Genomic DNA, 17,960 nt, shown 5'->3' with positions numbered 1-17,960 from the left:
TAATTTTGTGTGTCATCATTGGGGATGTACAATGTGTACATTGAGCCATTGTCTTAACCCTTTAGATCCCTAAGGTAAGATACTCTGACAGGGGTAATCATGCACCAAATTGATGAAATATTGGATAGCATTTTTTTTTAGAATACTCCCTACAGTTGCCGCCAGGGATCTAAAGGGATAAGATAATTGCCGAAATACGTCCCGATTGATGATACACAAAATTATTCCTTGTGTAGATTACAATTAGTAGTTGAAACTTTTGGACACTCTACTTATTGAACAAACCAATCAAAATTAAAAGTTTTTAAGGCAACGAATAAGAAAACGTTATTATAAAACTTTGGGGACTAGTGTAAGAAACAGCCCAATGTCCCAATCTATCAACGTATTTTGTATAATGGGGTAGAATAACAAAATTTATAATAAAAGTTATATAAATAAACCACAAATTATTTATTCAATAGATATAACTGAAATAAATCAGAGGTAAACACAAATCTTTTTCATCTTCATATTTTTCTATAAAAGTGTATAAAAGTCTGGCAGTTTGTACAAAAGGATCTCGCTAACCGCTGAACTGATAGGGTTCTCCTTTATAGTGTAGCTTCTCATAGGTTCTGGTAAGGTTTGTGACTATTTTAGGAGAGAATACAACCACCCTCCCAAGAGAAATCACCCTTAGAAAATCAAAAAATATATCAACCCCACCCCCCCCCCTCCCAAAAAAAATAAAATCTTTTCAAATAAAAATTGAAAGTGAGGGTGGGGAGCAACTTCTTTTCCTCAATCAAAAGTGTATCTGAAGGTCTCTAGGGGTACAGTCGCTAGTAAAAAATAAGAATAAAATAAAGAAAAAAGGAAGGAAACATTCAATTTCCCAGAAGGAGAGAGTCCCTCTTTTGACTTTAACACGATTTTAATTGACGATTTGAAGTAAATATAAAATTTGATTCAGTAACATCCAACAGATAACCAAACCTTTAATTTCATGATTTGCTCCTGTTTACGGGTCTAGTCATTCCCCAAGCTCTAGCAAATGTTTATATATTAAAGGGTTAGTAAAATTGGGCGACATTAGCATTACAGGCAGACTAAAGGACATACCTAAAGCAAGACAGACATGAATACTTAAAGAGCAACTTTGCTACTATTTAAAAATCATACATTTTGTACATGTTTTTAGTATTGACAAGGATGGTAACATCCATATATATAGAATAAACGAACATGAAAACTTGTAGAGTGTTTAAAATTCAGGACATACTTACATTTTTAGGACTTATAGAGACATTTCGCTTAAAATATTTCACCTAGTTGTCCTGGGAATCTGATGAATAGGATAAATAAATTATAAAATTCTTTTTATCAAGATGTACAGGATTTCTGATAGATATTATAGAGTGGCTACGCTTTCTAGATCGTAGCTAACTGTTTTAGGGATAATCATTTAAAGTTTAAAATCTGTAGGACAATTATAACATGCATAAATTAACAAAATGAGCTAAACGTGACTTACTTACTGACAAACGTACATATCCTAATTATAGAAATGCTTCGCTTTTAAAAATAACTTATTTTTTTTTTTTTTTAGCAACTGCAGGAGAGATTGGAGAAGGCTCAAAACAAATTCCTCAGATTAAAACATGAAGACAAAAATTTGAAAAGAGAAGAGGTAAACTTATTCCAGTATGGCTTCGAAACCGATTAATATCCGCAGGATTAGAACCGGTTCTTGGCCATACTAAAAAATCATCTATAGCATCAAATTACAGATAATTTTCCACTAATATTAACATAAAAAATCATAAAACTAATATCAATTTTGTTAGACCGGGCCTTCGGGGTTAACAAAACTGGCTTCATTTTACAATTTTTCATACCAATATCCGCGGAAAACTGTCTATAATAAGATGCGAAGTAACTATTAACAACAAGGATGACAACATACATAGATTTTCATTTACTCTAATAAAGTGATACTCCCAGCTGGCAAAAATAACAATCCAACCCCTTTACCCAAACCCCTCCCCTTCAAATGGAAGAACGAAATGACCAATAATTTTATTCATGAAGTACAATTGCTTCACTAATTTAATAGATTATCAGTTCCAATTAAGATGCTAAATAATAAGAATTAAAAAATTGTCTTTGCTTTTTGAATCTTTTAAAGAGATTTAGAAGAGAATTGTATAGTAGCTTTACTATTATAAAATAAAATCTAGGTTTAATAACAATACAAAAATTATTGTAAAAATTGTAAATAAAATATTTTACGTTCTTTCATATAATAAGAAGAATTTCTCTTTGAAATATTTCAAATAAAAAGGATTTTTTCAAGGTTTTTGAAATTTACCCTCCTTAACATAGAATCATTTTAGTGACATACAATTTGAATGGTTTATATCGACTTTATGGCATATTGACATATCAAATGAGTTGTATGTCAAGTTTTTTTTCTTTTATTTGCGTGTACGCCTCTAGGGGCACTTTCAATAAAAGGGTGGGTCGAACTTCCACCTTAAATTTAGTTATTTAAAGATAAAGATGGGGCTGGGGGATTTTTTCTTGGACAAAAACTTTCCAATTCCCATAAAAAGTGTCTTTGTAAAGGATAGCCATCCAGGTCAAGCGGTTAGCGAGATCTTTTGGTACAGACATTCTGTTACTTTTTTAAAGTGTTTCTTTTTCCTAAAAGAGTTAAGAGAATATTTAGGTTATCTTTAAATAGATACAAAAAGACATCTTGTTACTTTTATATAAGGATTTAATTATTTCATTAACTTTTTAAGAACAAACTTTTTATTGCAGTACTTAATTTTGGAACTTATAATTTGGTATGGGTTACTTTTAATATTTATTTATGGGTCAGGTTTCGGTACTTTAACCTAACTCAATCCTAGAGGCCTTCTAACCTAATTCTACATTAGTTTTTTGTTGATAAACTAACAGCAACCAAAATTTCACAGGGTCACATTCCCATAAACTAATTCAGAATAAAAATACGTTCCAAATCAGAGACGGAGGGGACATTGGCCTCTATATTTCAATAGTCCCAAAAGTTTTATAAGAACGTTTTCTATTCTTTGGCTTAACCATTTTTGATCATTCTATTGGTTTTTTCATTACATTGAGTGTCCAAACATTTTAAAAACTAATTATAATTTTGTATATCCTCATATGGGGAAGTACATAAATGTATCGGCCACTGTCAAGTATCCCTTTAGATACCTGGTTCCAAAATCACCTTTAAGGTTTCTCAAAAAGTAAAATATTTTAATACAATTGATATATAGTACAAAGAAATCTTGAAATATTTTAATAGTACGTGATCAAATTCTTATGGGGATTAAGATTTTTAAATATTAAATATGTAGGATAAATATCAACAAGTATGGTTTTGGTTAATTTTGTTTATTAGCGGAGATTTTAACCACTACAGAAGACAAGTAAACCAGCATTTTAAAAATAATTCTTATATAAAAGTAACAGGATGTCTACTGTGTGTATGTGCCTGTCTGTCTGTAACGAAGGATCTCGCTACTCGCTGCTGAACAGATATGGTTCTCTTCTACAATGTAGCTTCTCATAAATTCTGGTTACTAGTGTAAATTACATCATCCAAGATCCCCTCTCACTCCCTGGGAATGATAAAATGTAGGGAAAATAATAAATATATGTATAAGTCCTTTTTATTAAAAAAAATCTCTGTAACTTTTAGAACTTCTTGGTTAATGTATGTAAATTACAAAGACTTTTTATCTCCTTTATGGTTTCACAAAATAGAACGCAAAAAATGAACAAAAAAGCACAACAAGATTTTGACAGGTTGAAATTAATGGATTTATTATTACATGGATCTTACAACAAATTGCCATGTTCTCTAATAAATTAAAAATTTTATCGAGCTAAATTAACGATCTCCTCCCCTCATACTAGATAAATGGATAAGAAATAAGAGAAATGGCAAGCTAAATTGACGACAATTTTTCCCATGTCATAATATCCACATATATTATACATCCATTTTGAGTTTAGATAATATTTTCATATCTTAATTGATTTTTGTATGTTCTTTCTTTATAAAAGCAAAAAAGGGATTTTCTTCAACAATTTTTTGGTAGATTAGCAATTTAGCTACTTGTCATGTGATGGTTTTAAGCTATTTATTTTAAAAAACGAAAAAAAACAGGAAAAAGGAAAAAGGAGGATATTTTTTTTTTAGTTTTGGTTTTTAAGTATTCTTTCTACTGTAGTTAGAGTATGGGGGCTGAACTACCCTCCTTCCTCTTCCCCCTGGAGACAACGGGCGAAGCAACTATTTATAAATAGAAGTAATGTTTTGTTTGTTCGAAAAAATCTCGCCAACCCCTAAACCAACTAAACCATATATGGAAGCTTACTTAGGTACCGGGATGGTTTTAGGATTTTATCACTTCTTTTTCTTTAAGGAGGGAAATATAATTTTTTTGGTTGGGTATTTTTCTCGATGCCTAAAACTTGTCCTAATGCCGTTTACGAGATCTTAGCGGATATACTTACTCTGATTTGGTACAAAAATACAACAAAATATAAATCTCTCGGAAATATATATGTTATTTCACATTTAAGCATCAATAATTTGATAATTAGAGTAAAACACTAGAGGGATAAAGGGTTAAATAACTGTATCGCAACCGCCTTGTGCAACCTTTCTAAACCAATTGTGTCGCTTATATCAACACAGCAAAGCAGCAGAAAATAATTTAGAAGCAGACGAAATAGGTCTTTGAAAAAGGAAGTGAGGTAGTTGTCTGTATATACATCTATACTATAGATCTGTTATTTGATATTAAACAATCTCTTTATCCCTGGTAAATGTCTCTAACATTCTTTCTCTTTGTTTTCAAATCAGAAAATCTTTTTGGATTAAAATAACCCAATTTTATTCCCCTCCCGGCCTCTTTGTTTCTTACGTTATTTTTGTAAATTAATGTAATACTTGTGCCCCAAATCCATAAAGATCTAAAAGGATTAGACAATGGCCTATAAATTGATGTACATTTCCAATGATGACACACAAAATTACCCCTTCTGTAGATTAAAATTTGCAGTTGAAACGTTTTAACACTTTACTTAATAAACCAATTAATCATAATGTTTAAAATAGATAGAACAATTTTTACATCCCTAACATATCTAACCGTTATACACATATGCCAGGGAGGGAGGGGACATTGGGCATTTTATTACACTAGTACCCAAAGTTTTATAATAACGTTTTCTTATTCGTTAGCGTAACAACGTTGGAGACTTTTATTGAATTCTTATTGGTTGGTTCATCAAGTTGAGTGTCCAAACGTTTCAACCACTAATTGTAATCTACAGAAGGGGTAATTTTGAGTATCATCATAGGGAATGTACAACAATTTATGGGCCATTGTCCTATTCCTTTAGATCTCTAAACATATTGACAAACAGAGAAACAAAAAAAATCACAATGACCTAAATGGGACACTGTGGTTAAGTAAAGTTTGTACGACAAGTTTTCTTATTCTTTGCTTTCCCATATTGTGGACTTTTATCAAAGTTTTTACAAAAGTATATTAACCATAGAAGACACCCTCAAAAAAAAATTATTTTAAAGGACGATTCCATCATAAAACATTATTTTAATGTAGCAGGGATAAGACAATGGATGACAGATTTATTTACACCCCAAAGTACAAAAAATATCACTACTGTAGATTAAAATTATTGGTTAAAAATTTTATCACTCAAATTTTGTAAGGCCCACCAATACAAAGCTTTTAAGACAAAGAATGGGGGAAGATTTTCATAAAATTTGGTCACCCGTGTAATCTTCAGTTTAATGCACCATTCCTCCCTGTCTAACCTATTGTAAAACAAGGATGACAACATCCATAAGAGCGAAGCTCTATAATTAAGGAACCATTGTTTCAAAAATCAGATGTATTGGATAATTATACCATACAGAAAATTGTTGTCGAAAAAGTTGAAAATAAGCATGTTTTGAATGGACTTACAGACTTTCTGGTAACAATTTTAGAGTTGTTATTATGCATTGTTATTTGTACCTTAACTATACAGGAATCATCTTACTAAGTACAGACCCTAGTAATAGAAAAGCTTCGCTTTCAAAAATAATCTCTGTTGCAATTCAGGTTCTTTTATACTTTTCAAAGACATGCTCCATCAGAGTGGTGATTGAATCATTTTGGAATACTTGTTACAATACTCTGACCACTCTGATTATTTTGGATGCAACTTGACTTTAAATATCTTTACTGCAGATATTCCGCATTTCTGCTTAATATATAAATCAATATATATAGTCCGTAGAATCAGGGAGGGAGGGAACATTGGGCTGTTTATTGCAATAGTCCCCAAAGTATTAACTTTTTTTTCGTTGCTTTAGCAACTTACGGATTTTTATTGAATTTTGATTGGTTGAATTGAAATGGGGGTCCCAACGTTTTAACCACTAATTGTAATCTGTAGGTGTAATTTAGTGTATCATCATTGACTATGTACATTAATTCATTGGTCATTGTCTTATCCCTTTAGAACCCTACCATAGAATACTAATATCACTTTATATGAGTTCTTATGTACCAAACATGTAAAATTAAGATTAAGCATAGGTACTCTGCAATTAATAAAATAACACAAAATTAACTAATTTTTTGTTTTTTTAGGAAAGACTAAAGCTTCAGTTACAAGAGGCAGAAAATTATGCTTTCATGATACACAACACTGACCCTTCTAAACATAGGTATGCTTACTTTTTAATAGTTACAGAGTTGTTACAACTTTGATTTCACGTTACACAATACTGACCCATATAAACCTAGGTATAGTTTCTTTTTAATAGTTACCGAGTTGTTACAACTTTGATTTCACGTTACACAATACTGACCCATATAAACCTAGTTATAGTTTCTTTTTAATAGTTACCGAGTTGTTACAACTTTGATTTTATGTTACACAATATAGACCCTTATGAACATAGGTATAGTTTCTTTTTAATAGTTACCTAGTTGTTACAACTTTGATTTTATGTTACACAATACTGACCCTTATGAACATAGGTATAGTTTCTTTTTAATAGTTACCGAGTTGTTACAACTTTGATTTTATGTTATACAATACTGACCCTTCTAAACATAGGTATAGTTTCTCTTTATTAGTTACCGAGTTGTTACAACTTTGATTTTATGTTATACAATATAGACCCTTATACACATAGGTATGATTACTTTTTAATAGTTACCGAGTTGTTACCACTTTGATATCACATTACACAATATAGACACATCTAAACCTAGGTATAGTTTCTTTTTAATAGTTACCGAGTTGTTACAACTTTGATTTTATGTTACACAATACTGACCCTTCTAAACATAGGTATAGTTTCTCTTTATTAGTTACCGAGTTGTTACAACTTTGATTTTATGTTATACAATATAGACCCTTATACACATAGGTATGATTACTTTTTAATAGTTACCGAGTTGTTACCACTTTGATATCACATTACACAATATAGACACATCTAAACCTAGGTATAGTTTCTTTTTAATAGTTACCGAGTTGTTACAACTTTGATTTTATGTTACACAATATAGACCCTTATAAACATAGGTATGATTACTTTTTAATAGTTAATTAGTTGTTACAACTTTGCTTTTATGTTACACAATATAGACCCTTATAAACATAGGTATTTCTATTCTATTTAATAGTTACTTAGTTGTTACAACTTTGATTTTATGTTACACAATATAGACCCATCTAAACCTAGGTATAGTTTCTTTTTAATAGTTACTTAGTTGTTACAACTTTGCTTTTATGTTACACAATATAGACCCTTCTAAACCTAGGTATAGTTTCTTTTTAATAGTTACTTAGTTGTTACAACTTTGCTTTTATGTTACACAATATAGACCCTTATAAACATAGGTATGATTACTTTTTAATAGTTACCGAGTTGTTACAACTTTTGATTTTATGTTAACAATATAGACCCTTATAAACATATGTATAGTTTCTTTTTAATAGTTACTTAGTTGTTACAACTTTGCTTTTATGTTACACAATATAGACCCTTATAAACATAGGTATGATTACTTTTTAATAGTTACCGAGTTGTTACAACTTTTGATTTTATGTTAACAATATAGACCCTTATAAACATATGTATAGTTTCTTTTTAATAGTTACTTAGTTGTTACAACTTTGATTTTATGTTACACAATATAGACCCATCTAAACTTAGGTATAGTTTCTTTTTAATAGTAACTTAGTTGTTACAACTTTGATTTTATGTTACACAATATAGACCCTTATAAACATAGGTATGATTACTTTTTAATAGTTACTTAGTTGTTACAACTTTGATTTTATGTTACACAATATAGACCCATCTAAACTTAGGTATAGTTTCTTTTTATTAGTTACCGAGTTGTTACAACTTTGATTTTATGTTTCTTTTTTTAAAATTGTAACAGGATGTCTGTTTGTCTTTGTGTTTGTATGTTTGTGTGTTTATACCAATACCACTGAACCGATATGATTCTCCTTTACAGGGTAGCTTCTCATAGGTCCTAGGAAGGTATTTAATCACAAAAATCACAAAAAAATCGAAATTGTTTTACCTATAGAGACTTGAATACAACATAGCAAAGTATCGTAGAAAGCTGGAAAGCAACATAGATAGGATTCGTGTTATTTTAAAAAAAACATTCAAAGTGCCACTAGAGGCCTCTATAGTTATTACTGTTTATTCTAAAATCTGAAAATTGTAATTTGCCAATTCAAGAAAACTAAAGTTATTGCTGCTGGAATGAATAAATAACCAAATAGGACGAATGGAAAAAATTATTGACATACATTATATAGCTGTAAGAAGGTGGAAAAAGCCTTCTAAAAGCAAAAACCGTTTTTTTGTTAGCCTTTCTTCATATGACAGACTAAACTGGATAAATTTTTTTTTAAACTATAGGATTTTTATCTTAAATTTTCCGAACATTTTTTGCCTGATAAATGCCCAAAATAGCTTGTGTGTGTGTGTATGTGTAAATATGTGCATACTGCAGAGAAAGAGGGGGCAGTGGACTGTAAATCATACTGGTACCCAAAGTTTTAAAACCAAGGTTTCTTATAGGTTGGCTTAAAAACATTGGGTACTTTTATTAAATTATGATTGGTTAGTTCCAAACTAGTAGTTTTTAACTTTTTCAACCTATTACTATGACCTACAAAAATGGGATATTTTTATCACAATTTGAGCGGTATATAAATTTATTTTCCATTGTCTTATCCCTTAAGATCCCTGGGATAATACAGAGAGGGAGTGGGCATTGGGCTGTTTATTACACTAGTCCCCAAAGTTTATAATAACGTTTTCTTATTCGTTGGGGACCTTTATTGAATTTTTATTGGTTGGTTTATAAATTTGAGTGTCCAAACGTTTCAATCACTAATTGTAATCTACAAAAGGGGAAATTTTGTGTGTAATCATGGGGAACTTTTAAGTACATCAATTTTTCGGCCATTGTCTTATCCCTTTAGATCAATGGCATAATCTGTTTTGAGGAAATCTGAAAATTGCTAACTCTGAGATTAGTTGTGCTCAAATTATGGAAAAGAGCCGAAATGTGCATGTACACACTATAAAAGATGGCAGGTTTTCGGCTGTTTGATAAACATAGTTATCAGCTCGTTTCAAAGAAGTTTGGTCATGTGCAAGCGATTAAATTCCGTTTTTTTATTTTTTAGGTTAGGTTAGGTTAATTAAGGTTTTTGAGAGCTCTGCAAGGTTTGGTCTCACTCCTATGATATTAAAAAGTAGTAAGGTTTTTTTGTTTGAAGGTTGTGATTTCACTTCCCACTGAACCGATTGTGTACTCCGTTCAAGGGAAGCTTCCCCAGACTATAAGAGAGCAACCTTAAGTAATGGTTGGGGGGGGGGGGGGGAATGGTCCAATTATGAGTCCAGGGGACTATAACAAAATATCTGTACAATAAAATCTCTGAAACAGTTGGTTAAAAACAGGTTTTAAGCTATTATAGGGGTAAATTGTTTAATTTTTTGGATAAATTCTTTACAGTGTGAATATAAATATGTACGTTTCTTTTAAAATTTGAATACATCATCTTAAAATGCAATACGAATATAATTTTATTTTATAGTTTTGCAGGGGTTAAGGGATCATAAATCATTCCCAATTATGATACACTAAATTACCCCCTCTGTAGATTACAGTAAGTGGTTGAATCGTTTGGACACTTTACTTAATGAACCAACAAATCAAAGTTCAATTAATTTCCCCAAAGTTGTTGAGCCAACGAATAAGAAAACGTTATTATAAAATTTTGGGGTTTGTGTAATAAAACAACCCAATATCCCCTTCCTCCCTCTTAATGGATAAGACATTGACAATAAAAGCCTTTGAAAGCTGATATATGTGTCACAAAAAAAAATGATAAATCAACCCATATCTTTCTAAATAATAAAATTTAATTTTTTTCCATGAAAACATTTGAGCAAAAAAGTCTATGGTCATTTTTATATTTTGGAATTATTCAGAAATCGATGCATTTTACTTTTCTATAGCAAAACTACTCTGTATGTTAGGTTTATTGTTTTTTTCCTCTTCCTCTTATTTAGGAAGCAGCTTATAGTGCCAAACAAGAAATGACGTCATACAATGCAAATAACAAAGGACAGGCCAGTATACATATTACCAATAGCCTATTACAATTTATACTGGCCTATAATTTGTATTGTATGACGTAATATTCTATTAAGCACTATAGGCTGCTTCCTAATTTAGACCAATATTTCAGTGATAAATTTAAAAAACATAAAATAAGCTTACATTTTTAATTTTGTAGCCTTCATTTTAACATAAGACGTTCAAAGTTTACTAGCAATATTTTCTTTAAAATTTCAATATGGAAATAGTTATTTATCGCATCGTATTATAAACAGCTTTCCTCGGATAAAAATGTACAGTTATAAGATTAAAACCAGTTTTAGCCCCGAGATGCTGAAGGCACGGGCTAAAAAAACTTGTTTTCAACTTATGATTGTACATTTTTATATTCGTAGGAAACTGGTTAGAATACGATGCTACACATATTTTTTCAGTATGGCTTAGAACCGATTCTAATCCAGCGGATTTTAATCAGTTTCGAAGCCATACTAGAAAAATGTTTATACTGCTTTAAAATTTATTAAAATCACTAACGAGGTTAAATTCTAAATTGATGGTCGTTTGACAGGTGTCAAAGTTTCATAACAAGGTATTTTTTAATTAAACTTTTTTTTAAACAAGGACAATTAAGTTCAATGCAATTTTAAACATTTTTAAAAGCAAAGCTTTTATATAATAAGAATCCGTCCGCTAATTCGTCAGGATAGCTATTTTCATTGATTTAGACATGTGAGAATTGTCCTATCGAATTCAAACTTTGCATGTGGTATTCCTGTCTGGTTTTTTGTTTAGGAATGAATATTTCTTAAGAAATATTCATTCCTAAACAAAAAACTGGACAGGAATATCATTCTCATTTAAACAAAAAACTCATTTTTTTATGCTAAAATGTGGTTTAATTTTGGTTTTTAATTTTCATTTATTTCCCGGCTATGATCATTTTTATCCCTGATATCAAGTTTCTTTTAATAATTAATAAAAATTCAAAAATCTTCCAAAAAAATTTGAAAATCTTCTAAAAATGAGTACCTCGGGGAAATAAATGGTTACCTCCGGGAAATAAATGAATATTTACATCCACTATTTAAGGGGTTGTTTATATGGGAATGATAATTCCTTTAACAATTAGGTACGATTTAGGCAGCGTAGCAACTCTATATGTGTTACTAGTTAGTCTGTGCGTCCATTTAAAACATGCAGGTTTTTTCGACAATAACTTTTGTATAATTATCCATTTCATTTGTGTTTTTTTTGAAATAATGATTTCTATAACAACAATGTACAATGTTATATGCGACGTATATCTATAATCGAGAAACCCTTGTTTGATAATAAAGATTAAAATAGGAATTTTACTGTATTCAAATATAAATTAAAAAAGGCATATGGAATATCAAATGTAAATTATACATGCAGCTGCGTCTGAATTTAAAATTAACCCGCATTTCTAACGCAGTTAAAGACAAGTAGAAATTCCATGGATCTTAAGGGATAAGACAATGGCCGATAAATTGAAATACATCCCCAAAACTTTTTCACCAATAATTTTGATACAGAGAATTAGTCATTTAAAGGATCAGTTTCTCACTTTCAATTGAAAGTAATTAATTTTTGCCTCCCCCCCCCCCCCCCTGCTGATGTAGACGCCACTAATGAAAGGGTAGTGTAAAAATTAATTAATTATCAGGCAGTCAAAACTTTTAAATATTTCCAGGAATTATTGATTCTGTTAATAAACTTATATAGCCAGGGATCTAAAGGGATAAGACAATGGCCGAAAAATTGATGTATATCCACAATGATGATACACAAAATTACCCATTTTGTAGACTAAAATTACTGAAACGATTGAACACTCAATAAAATGAACCAACCAATCAAAATTCAATAGAAGTCCCTAAGGCTGTTAAGCATACGAAAAAGGAAACGTTTTTATAAGACCTTGGGGACTAGCATGATAAACCACCCAATGTCCCCTCCCCCCCCCCCCTGATATATAGCAGCTAAGAAGGATATAGCAACAGAAGAAAATAAAATTTTACATCAAGTTCTTAAATGTTATAAAACTTTTAAGAACTTTTTCACTTTCAGTGCTTAATTAAGCATTGTAGATAAACTTATATTGGGTTCCCGAACCTCGCTAACAATAAATCTCAACCTATTTTAATAGCTAGAGGCCTTAAAATTACTCTATATTTCAGTCAGTCAGTCAGTTTGTAATACTATGGGGAAATAGTGATATTCTCTAATGCTATTGAACATTCTTAAGACATATGCGTATCTATGCTTTACATTGTTTTGTCTGTCTGTCTGTTTGTTGTGCTTAAAAAGATAAAAACCCCAATGGTTAAAGGTTTTGTAAATTACTTTAGTTTTGCGTGTTCCCATTTTCTGTGCTTCGCTACTTGTTGATTTCGTCATCCTTGTTTTTATTCAAATTATGAATATAATAGTCATTTTAATACATTATATTATTATATTAGTAATTCGATAAATTCATAGTCTAACATTATAACAGTATTTTTCAATTCAATACATAATTCGCTATCTAACGATAATCTATAGTTAATTATCTATGAGAAATAGTAACTGTCATATTTTATGATTTTAATTTTAATGATGAAAATATAAAATTTTAATTATTGTGTTTGAGTTGAAAGTAAAAAAATAATTTGCTTTGTTTAATTCACATGCGATTTTTAAATCTATAATTTATAATAGGAATAGTTAGGTATTCCATTGTATTATAGACAGCTTTCTGCAGATATTTTAAATAAAAAAAAAACAGTTTTGTTATCCCTGAAACCCAAAGGTTAATTTAATGTTTTTTAACATATTGGTATACATAGACTTTTGTCTGTAATACAATGCTATAAATGATTTTTCAGTATGGTTGAGACAATTGTGTTAATATAAGCGCAGCATTAACAACCAGATATCTAAAGGGATAAGACAATGGCCAATAAATTGATGTACATCCCAAATGATAATACCAAAGAACCCCAGTAAGTAGATTACAATTTTTGGTTGAAATGTTTGGACACTCAACTAAATAAACTAACCAATCAAATGGAAAAGAAAACGTTATCATAAAACTTTGGGAACTAGTGTATTAAACAGCCTATTGTCCCCTTGCTCCCTGTTTAACAAACCTCTATTAGAACAAAAATATGTATTATTTGTTAACTAACCGATTATAAATCTTTCAAAATTTCGTTCTCGATAGAATGTACTTTTCTTCCATTATTTAAAATTGTCAAATGATCAGAAAGAAAGGTGACATTCATTGCTTAAAATACCCTGAAAGCTTCTTTTTAATTTTGATTAGTTGGTTAAATTTAGGAAACTTTTCAACTAATGATTTTGTAGTACTGAAGGATAATTTTGTTTATTTACACCCCTCTATCCCAGGCTTTATATTCAGGTATATAAAGACAATAACTGATAAATCGATCAACATCTCCAATGATGATTCACAGAATTACCCCGTCTGTAGATTACAATTAGCGGTTGAAACGCTAGGACCCTCAATTTAATGAACCAGCCAATCAAAATTAAATGATAGTCAATGATAAGTTGTTGAGCCAACGAATAAAAAAACGTTTTATAAAACTTTGGGGAATATTGAAATAAACAGCACAATGTCTCCTCCCTCCTTGGTTTATATTTCAATTTACTTTACCTGTTATTGTCCACGATGTCAGTCCGCCCATTCAAACAAAAAGTTTCTAGTTCAAGTATTAAACATTTTGTTTAATGTACTTTATAATGATACTAGCGGCTACGCCCCCTAGAGTCCTCTAGGGGCACTTGATGAGAGGGGGATTCGAATTTGATACCCCAATTTCTTGTTTTAGATTTTTAAAGAAAAAGTAAAAAAAATTTTTGGGGGAAGGGAATTTTTTTTGGAGGGGATATAATTTTTTTCTAGGGGCGATTTCTCTTAGGAGGGTGGTGGTACAATCTCCCAAAATAGTTATAAACCTCCCCGGGACCTATGAGAAGCTACCCTGTTAAGGAGATCCCGATCGGTTCAGCGGTTAGCAAGATCCTTTGATACAAACAGACAAAGATCCTTTTACTTTAATATAAGGACTAGCAGCTACTGGGGGGGGGGGGATGGTGTGACTGTCGCGGAACCTTATTCAAGCAGTTCCCGAGATCTTTGACCACAGTCAAACACGTCACTCCCCATAAGACAGAACAAGACAGATTACAAATACTATAGGTTTATTGTATGAAATCAGTTTGCCTGAAACAAAAATATTAAATTTAATACATTAATTCATATTTAAATTTATGTTTTTTGTTATAATAAAATCAAATTAAAAAAATGACTATTTTCTTCAAATAAACACATTAAAACGAAATAATTTTTAAATGGTTTATATATCAAAAATCATAAAAACATATATACTTTATTAAAAAATAATTGGTCTTTCTTCCAAAAATAAGAAAATAAAAAAACATTTTCTGCTTAATGAAATAACAACATTTTTAACATTCCTTAAGCAATTTTCCACAGATAAAAATTACCTAGTCTTTCTGCTCACCAAGCAGGGAGTCTCGACGTTAAATTTAAGCTAAGGTGGGCCATTCTAACATCAAAATAACATTTTCATTCTCAATACATCCACACCTTGCTAAGTATATACAAACAAGGATGAGAACATCCATAAAAGCGAAGCACTGAAACAGTAGGACATACGGACATTAACACTTGTATGGTGTCAGAACTTAATAATCAGAATATAAATGTATAGGAGTCAAAGCAAAATTGTAAGTAAATTTGTTGAAAAACTGATTGATTTAGGATAATGTTTATGGACATACTTACATTTTTAGGACTTGATTATAGAGTTGCTTTGCTTATTCCATTATACTTTGTTGTTCCAGGAATCAATATACCAAAAATAAGATCAATCGGATGATTAGATCACATAAAAATTTGTTGTTTAAAAAGTAAAAAAATAAACATGTTTAAAATGGACGTACGGACATTTTGGTGATGATTATAGAGTTGCTACGCTTTCTAAATCGTACTTAACTATTAAAGGAATCGCCATGCAAAATTTGAAATTGATAGGACAATTCTAACATGCCTAAATTAATGAAAAGAGCTATCCGTTACGGACGGACGGACATACGGACGGACCAACCCTAATTATAGAAAAGCTTTGCTTTTAAAAAGGCATGGCGCCCACGAGCTGCTCTAGATTCTCCAGCGAATGCCGCGTGAAACATCCAACACAAATGTCGTCTTCTGGGTAATTTGGTGTAAGTTTTTGAAGGAATAAATCCACAGGCAGACAAACCACATATGGTATCAAAGTACCAAGACAGTGACTAACCACAGCCTTTTTAATTTTAGTTTTGAAAAGCAAAGTTTTGAAAAATTTTTCTTGGGAGGGTGGTGGTAACCCTCCTCATAATAATTATAAAAATCTCCAGGAAGCTACATTATATAGGTTCAAAGGTTAGCGATATCTTTTGGTACAACAGACACACGCACACACAGATCCTGTTACTTTAATAAAAGGGTTGTATTCACAGATTAACTTTATAAATTCACTGGAATTAAGAAGTGTTATACTTTAAAATGAAGCTAACATTAGAGTAAAACACTAGATGGAGAAAGGGTTAAATAACTGTATCTCCCCATCGCACTGTCCTTGTGCCCACTCTCAATTGGGTCATTGAAAATTAACTAATGGTGTGTTGTGTATTTACACAGCCAAGTAACAGAAAACAATTTGATAGCAGACGAATAAGGTCATTGAAAAAGGGAAGGGAGGAAGTTATCTATATATATACATCCATACTATAGATCTGTTAAGCTTACATTATCTTATTCCGTATTACTTATTACTTTGAAGGTACAGAATTCAGACTGTACAAATATTTATCCTAACTATAATGCGTCACCCATCACCAAGTGCCGGCAAATAAAAAGCATGGTTATCAGTTTAAAAACAAAATATCGACAGTTGACTTGCAAACAACAAAGTACAGTTATTATTATCACAGGGTCATTCAAGTTTTATTTTTTTTTAAATTGTAGACCAGCGTTTTAACTTTTTTATTTATTTTTAGTGTTAGCTATGGTAGTATTTCATATTTTTACTTTTGTAACGTTAAGGAATTTAATTAAAAATCAAACATTAAAATCTTGATGTTTGAAAACAATATTTTTGTATTTTGTGTTCTTTTGAATTCAGTAAAGCCTTTGATTCAAAAATAGAATGTTAGATTTATAGATTTATTAATCGAGATGGATTCAAAACTGTTTTATATCCACTGGGGACCAGTCTAATAAACACCCCAATGTCCACTCTCTTTTCAAATTTAACATTTTGTTATCTTTTTCAGAATTGATTACGGCCCAGAGGGTAACACCTTTAGGTTGATACCAAAGGATGCGTGTAAAGAGAATATCCAAGGCAACGATATGCTTCATAATATTTCATAAAAATAAATATTATCAACACGAAAAGAAGAAACAATTTTGCCAAACGGCAAATATATCATTTCTGTGAAAAATGTTAAACAGGGACAACGGGGATGGTTCGTCGGAAAGAAAACTTTTTTTACCCCAAGATTATTTTTATTATTGTATTTTTTGCTTTATCTATTTATATTAACGCAAAGTTTGGGTAAAATACTTTTCCTTGAAATTGACCATTCCCTTGTCCCCAAGTCTGGTGAAAACAAAGTGTATAAAAAAAAAATGGAATCTAGTGCAGTTCATGGTAAAATATTCCTGTCATCAAATATCTACAAAAATCGATGAAGATGCTGTGAGAATTGGTGCAAAAAATTTGACGTAACAAAAAAAATTAGCCAATGAGAGGCCGTTATTGACCAATGGCGGCCACTACCATTGCCGCCATTGGTCAATAACGGCCTCTCATTGGCTATTTTTTTTTGTTACGTCATATTTTTTGCACCAATTCTCACAGCATCATCGATGAACTTTAAAGGGTAGCTAGATAAAGTGTATCAAAAGTCCGCCATGCGACGTTATAAAAATGAGGTAGATGAGAGGAGAAGTGGGAAAGAAAACCCACAAAAAGAGATGGAAAATCCCTCATTTTTATGACGTCACAAGGCTGTTTTTAATACACTTTATCCAGCTACGTTAAAGGCTGCCAGCTGCCCAATGGCTGAACATATTAATTATGTTAAAACAAAATTTAAACTGTTATAAGAAGGCCTACAAATAATCGAGGACAGCCATTATTC

The 17,960-nt window shown here is 30.9% G+C and overlaps 1 protein-coding gene across 1 annotated transcript in view; it reads left to right on the top strand.

The window, feature by feature from the left end:
• The window catches only part of LOC145329265 (transcription factor NF-E2 45 kDa subunit-like), a 71,277-nt gene extending 53,789 nt beyond the window's left edge, over window positions 1-17,488 (top strand). Inside the window, exons 7-9 of the mRNA XM_080173322.1 lie at window positions 1,592-1,672; window positions 6,696-6,772; window positions 17,088-17,488. Of these exons, the coding sequence (XP_080029448.1) occupies window positions 1,592-1,672; window positions 6,696-6,772; window positions 17,088-17,187 (258 nt within the window). The 3' untranslated portion in view covers window positions 17,188-17,488. The remainder of the gene's footprint in view (window positions 1-1,591; window positions 1,673-6,695; window positions 6,773-17,087) is intronic.
• The last annotated feature ends 472 nt before the right edge of the window (window positions 17,489-17,960 follow it).

This window comes from Acartia tonsa, chromosome 10 (genome assembly GCF_053477335.1).
Source record: "Acartia tonsa isolate MP-2025a chromosome 10, ASM5347733v1, whole genome shotgun sequence".
In the NCBI taxonomy this organism is placed as follows: domain Eukaryota; kingdom Metazoa; phylum Arthropoda; class Copepoda; order Calanoida; family Acartiidae; genus Acartia; species Acartia tonsa.
Note: the sequence above shows the minus strand (reverse complement) of the source record. Positions and strands in the feature narration are given on the sequence as shown.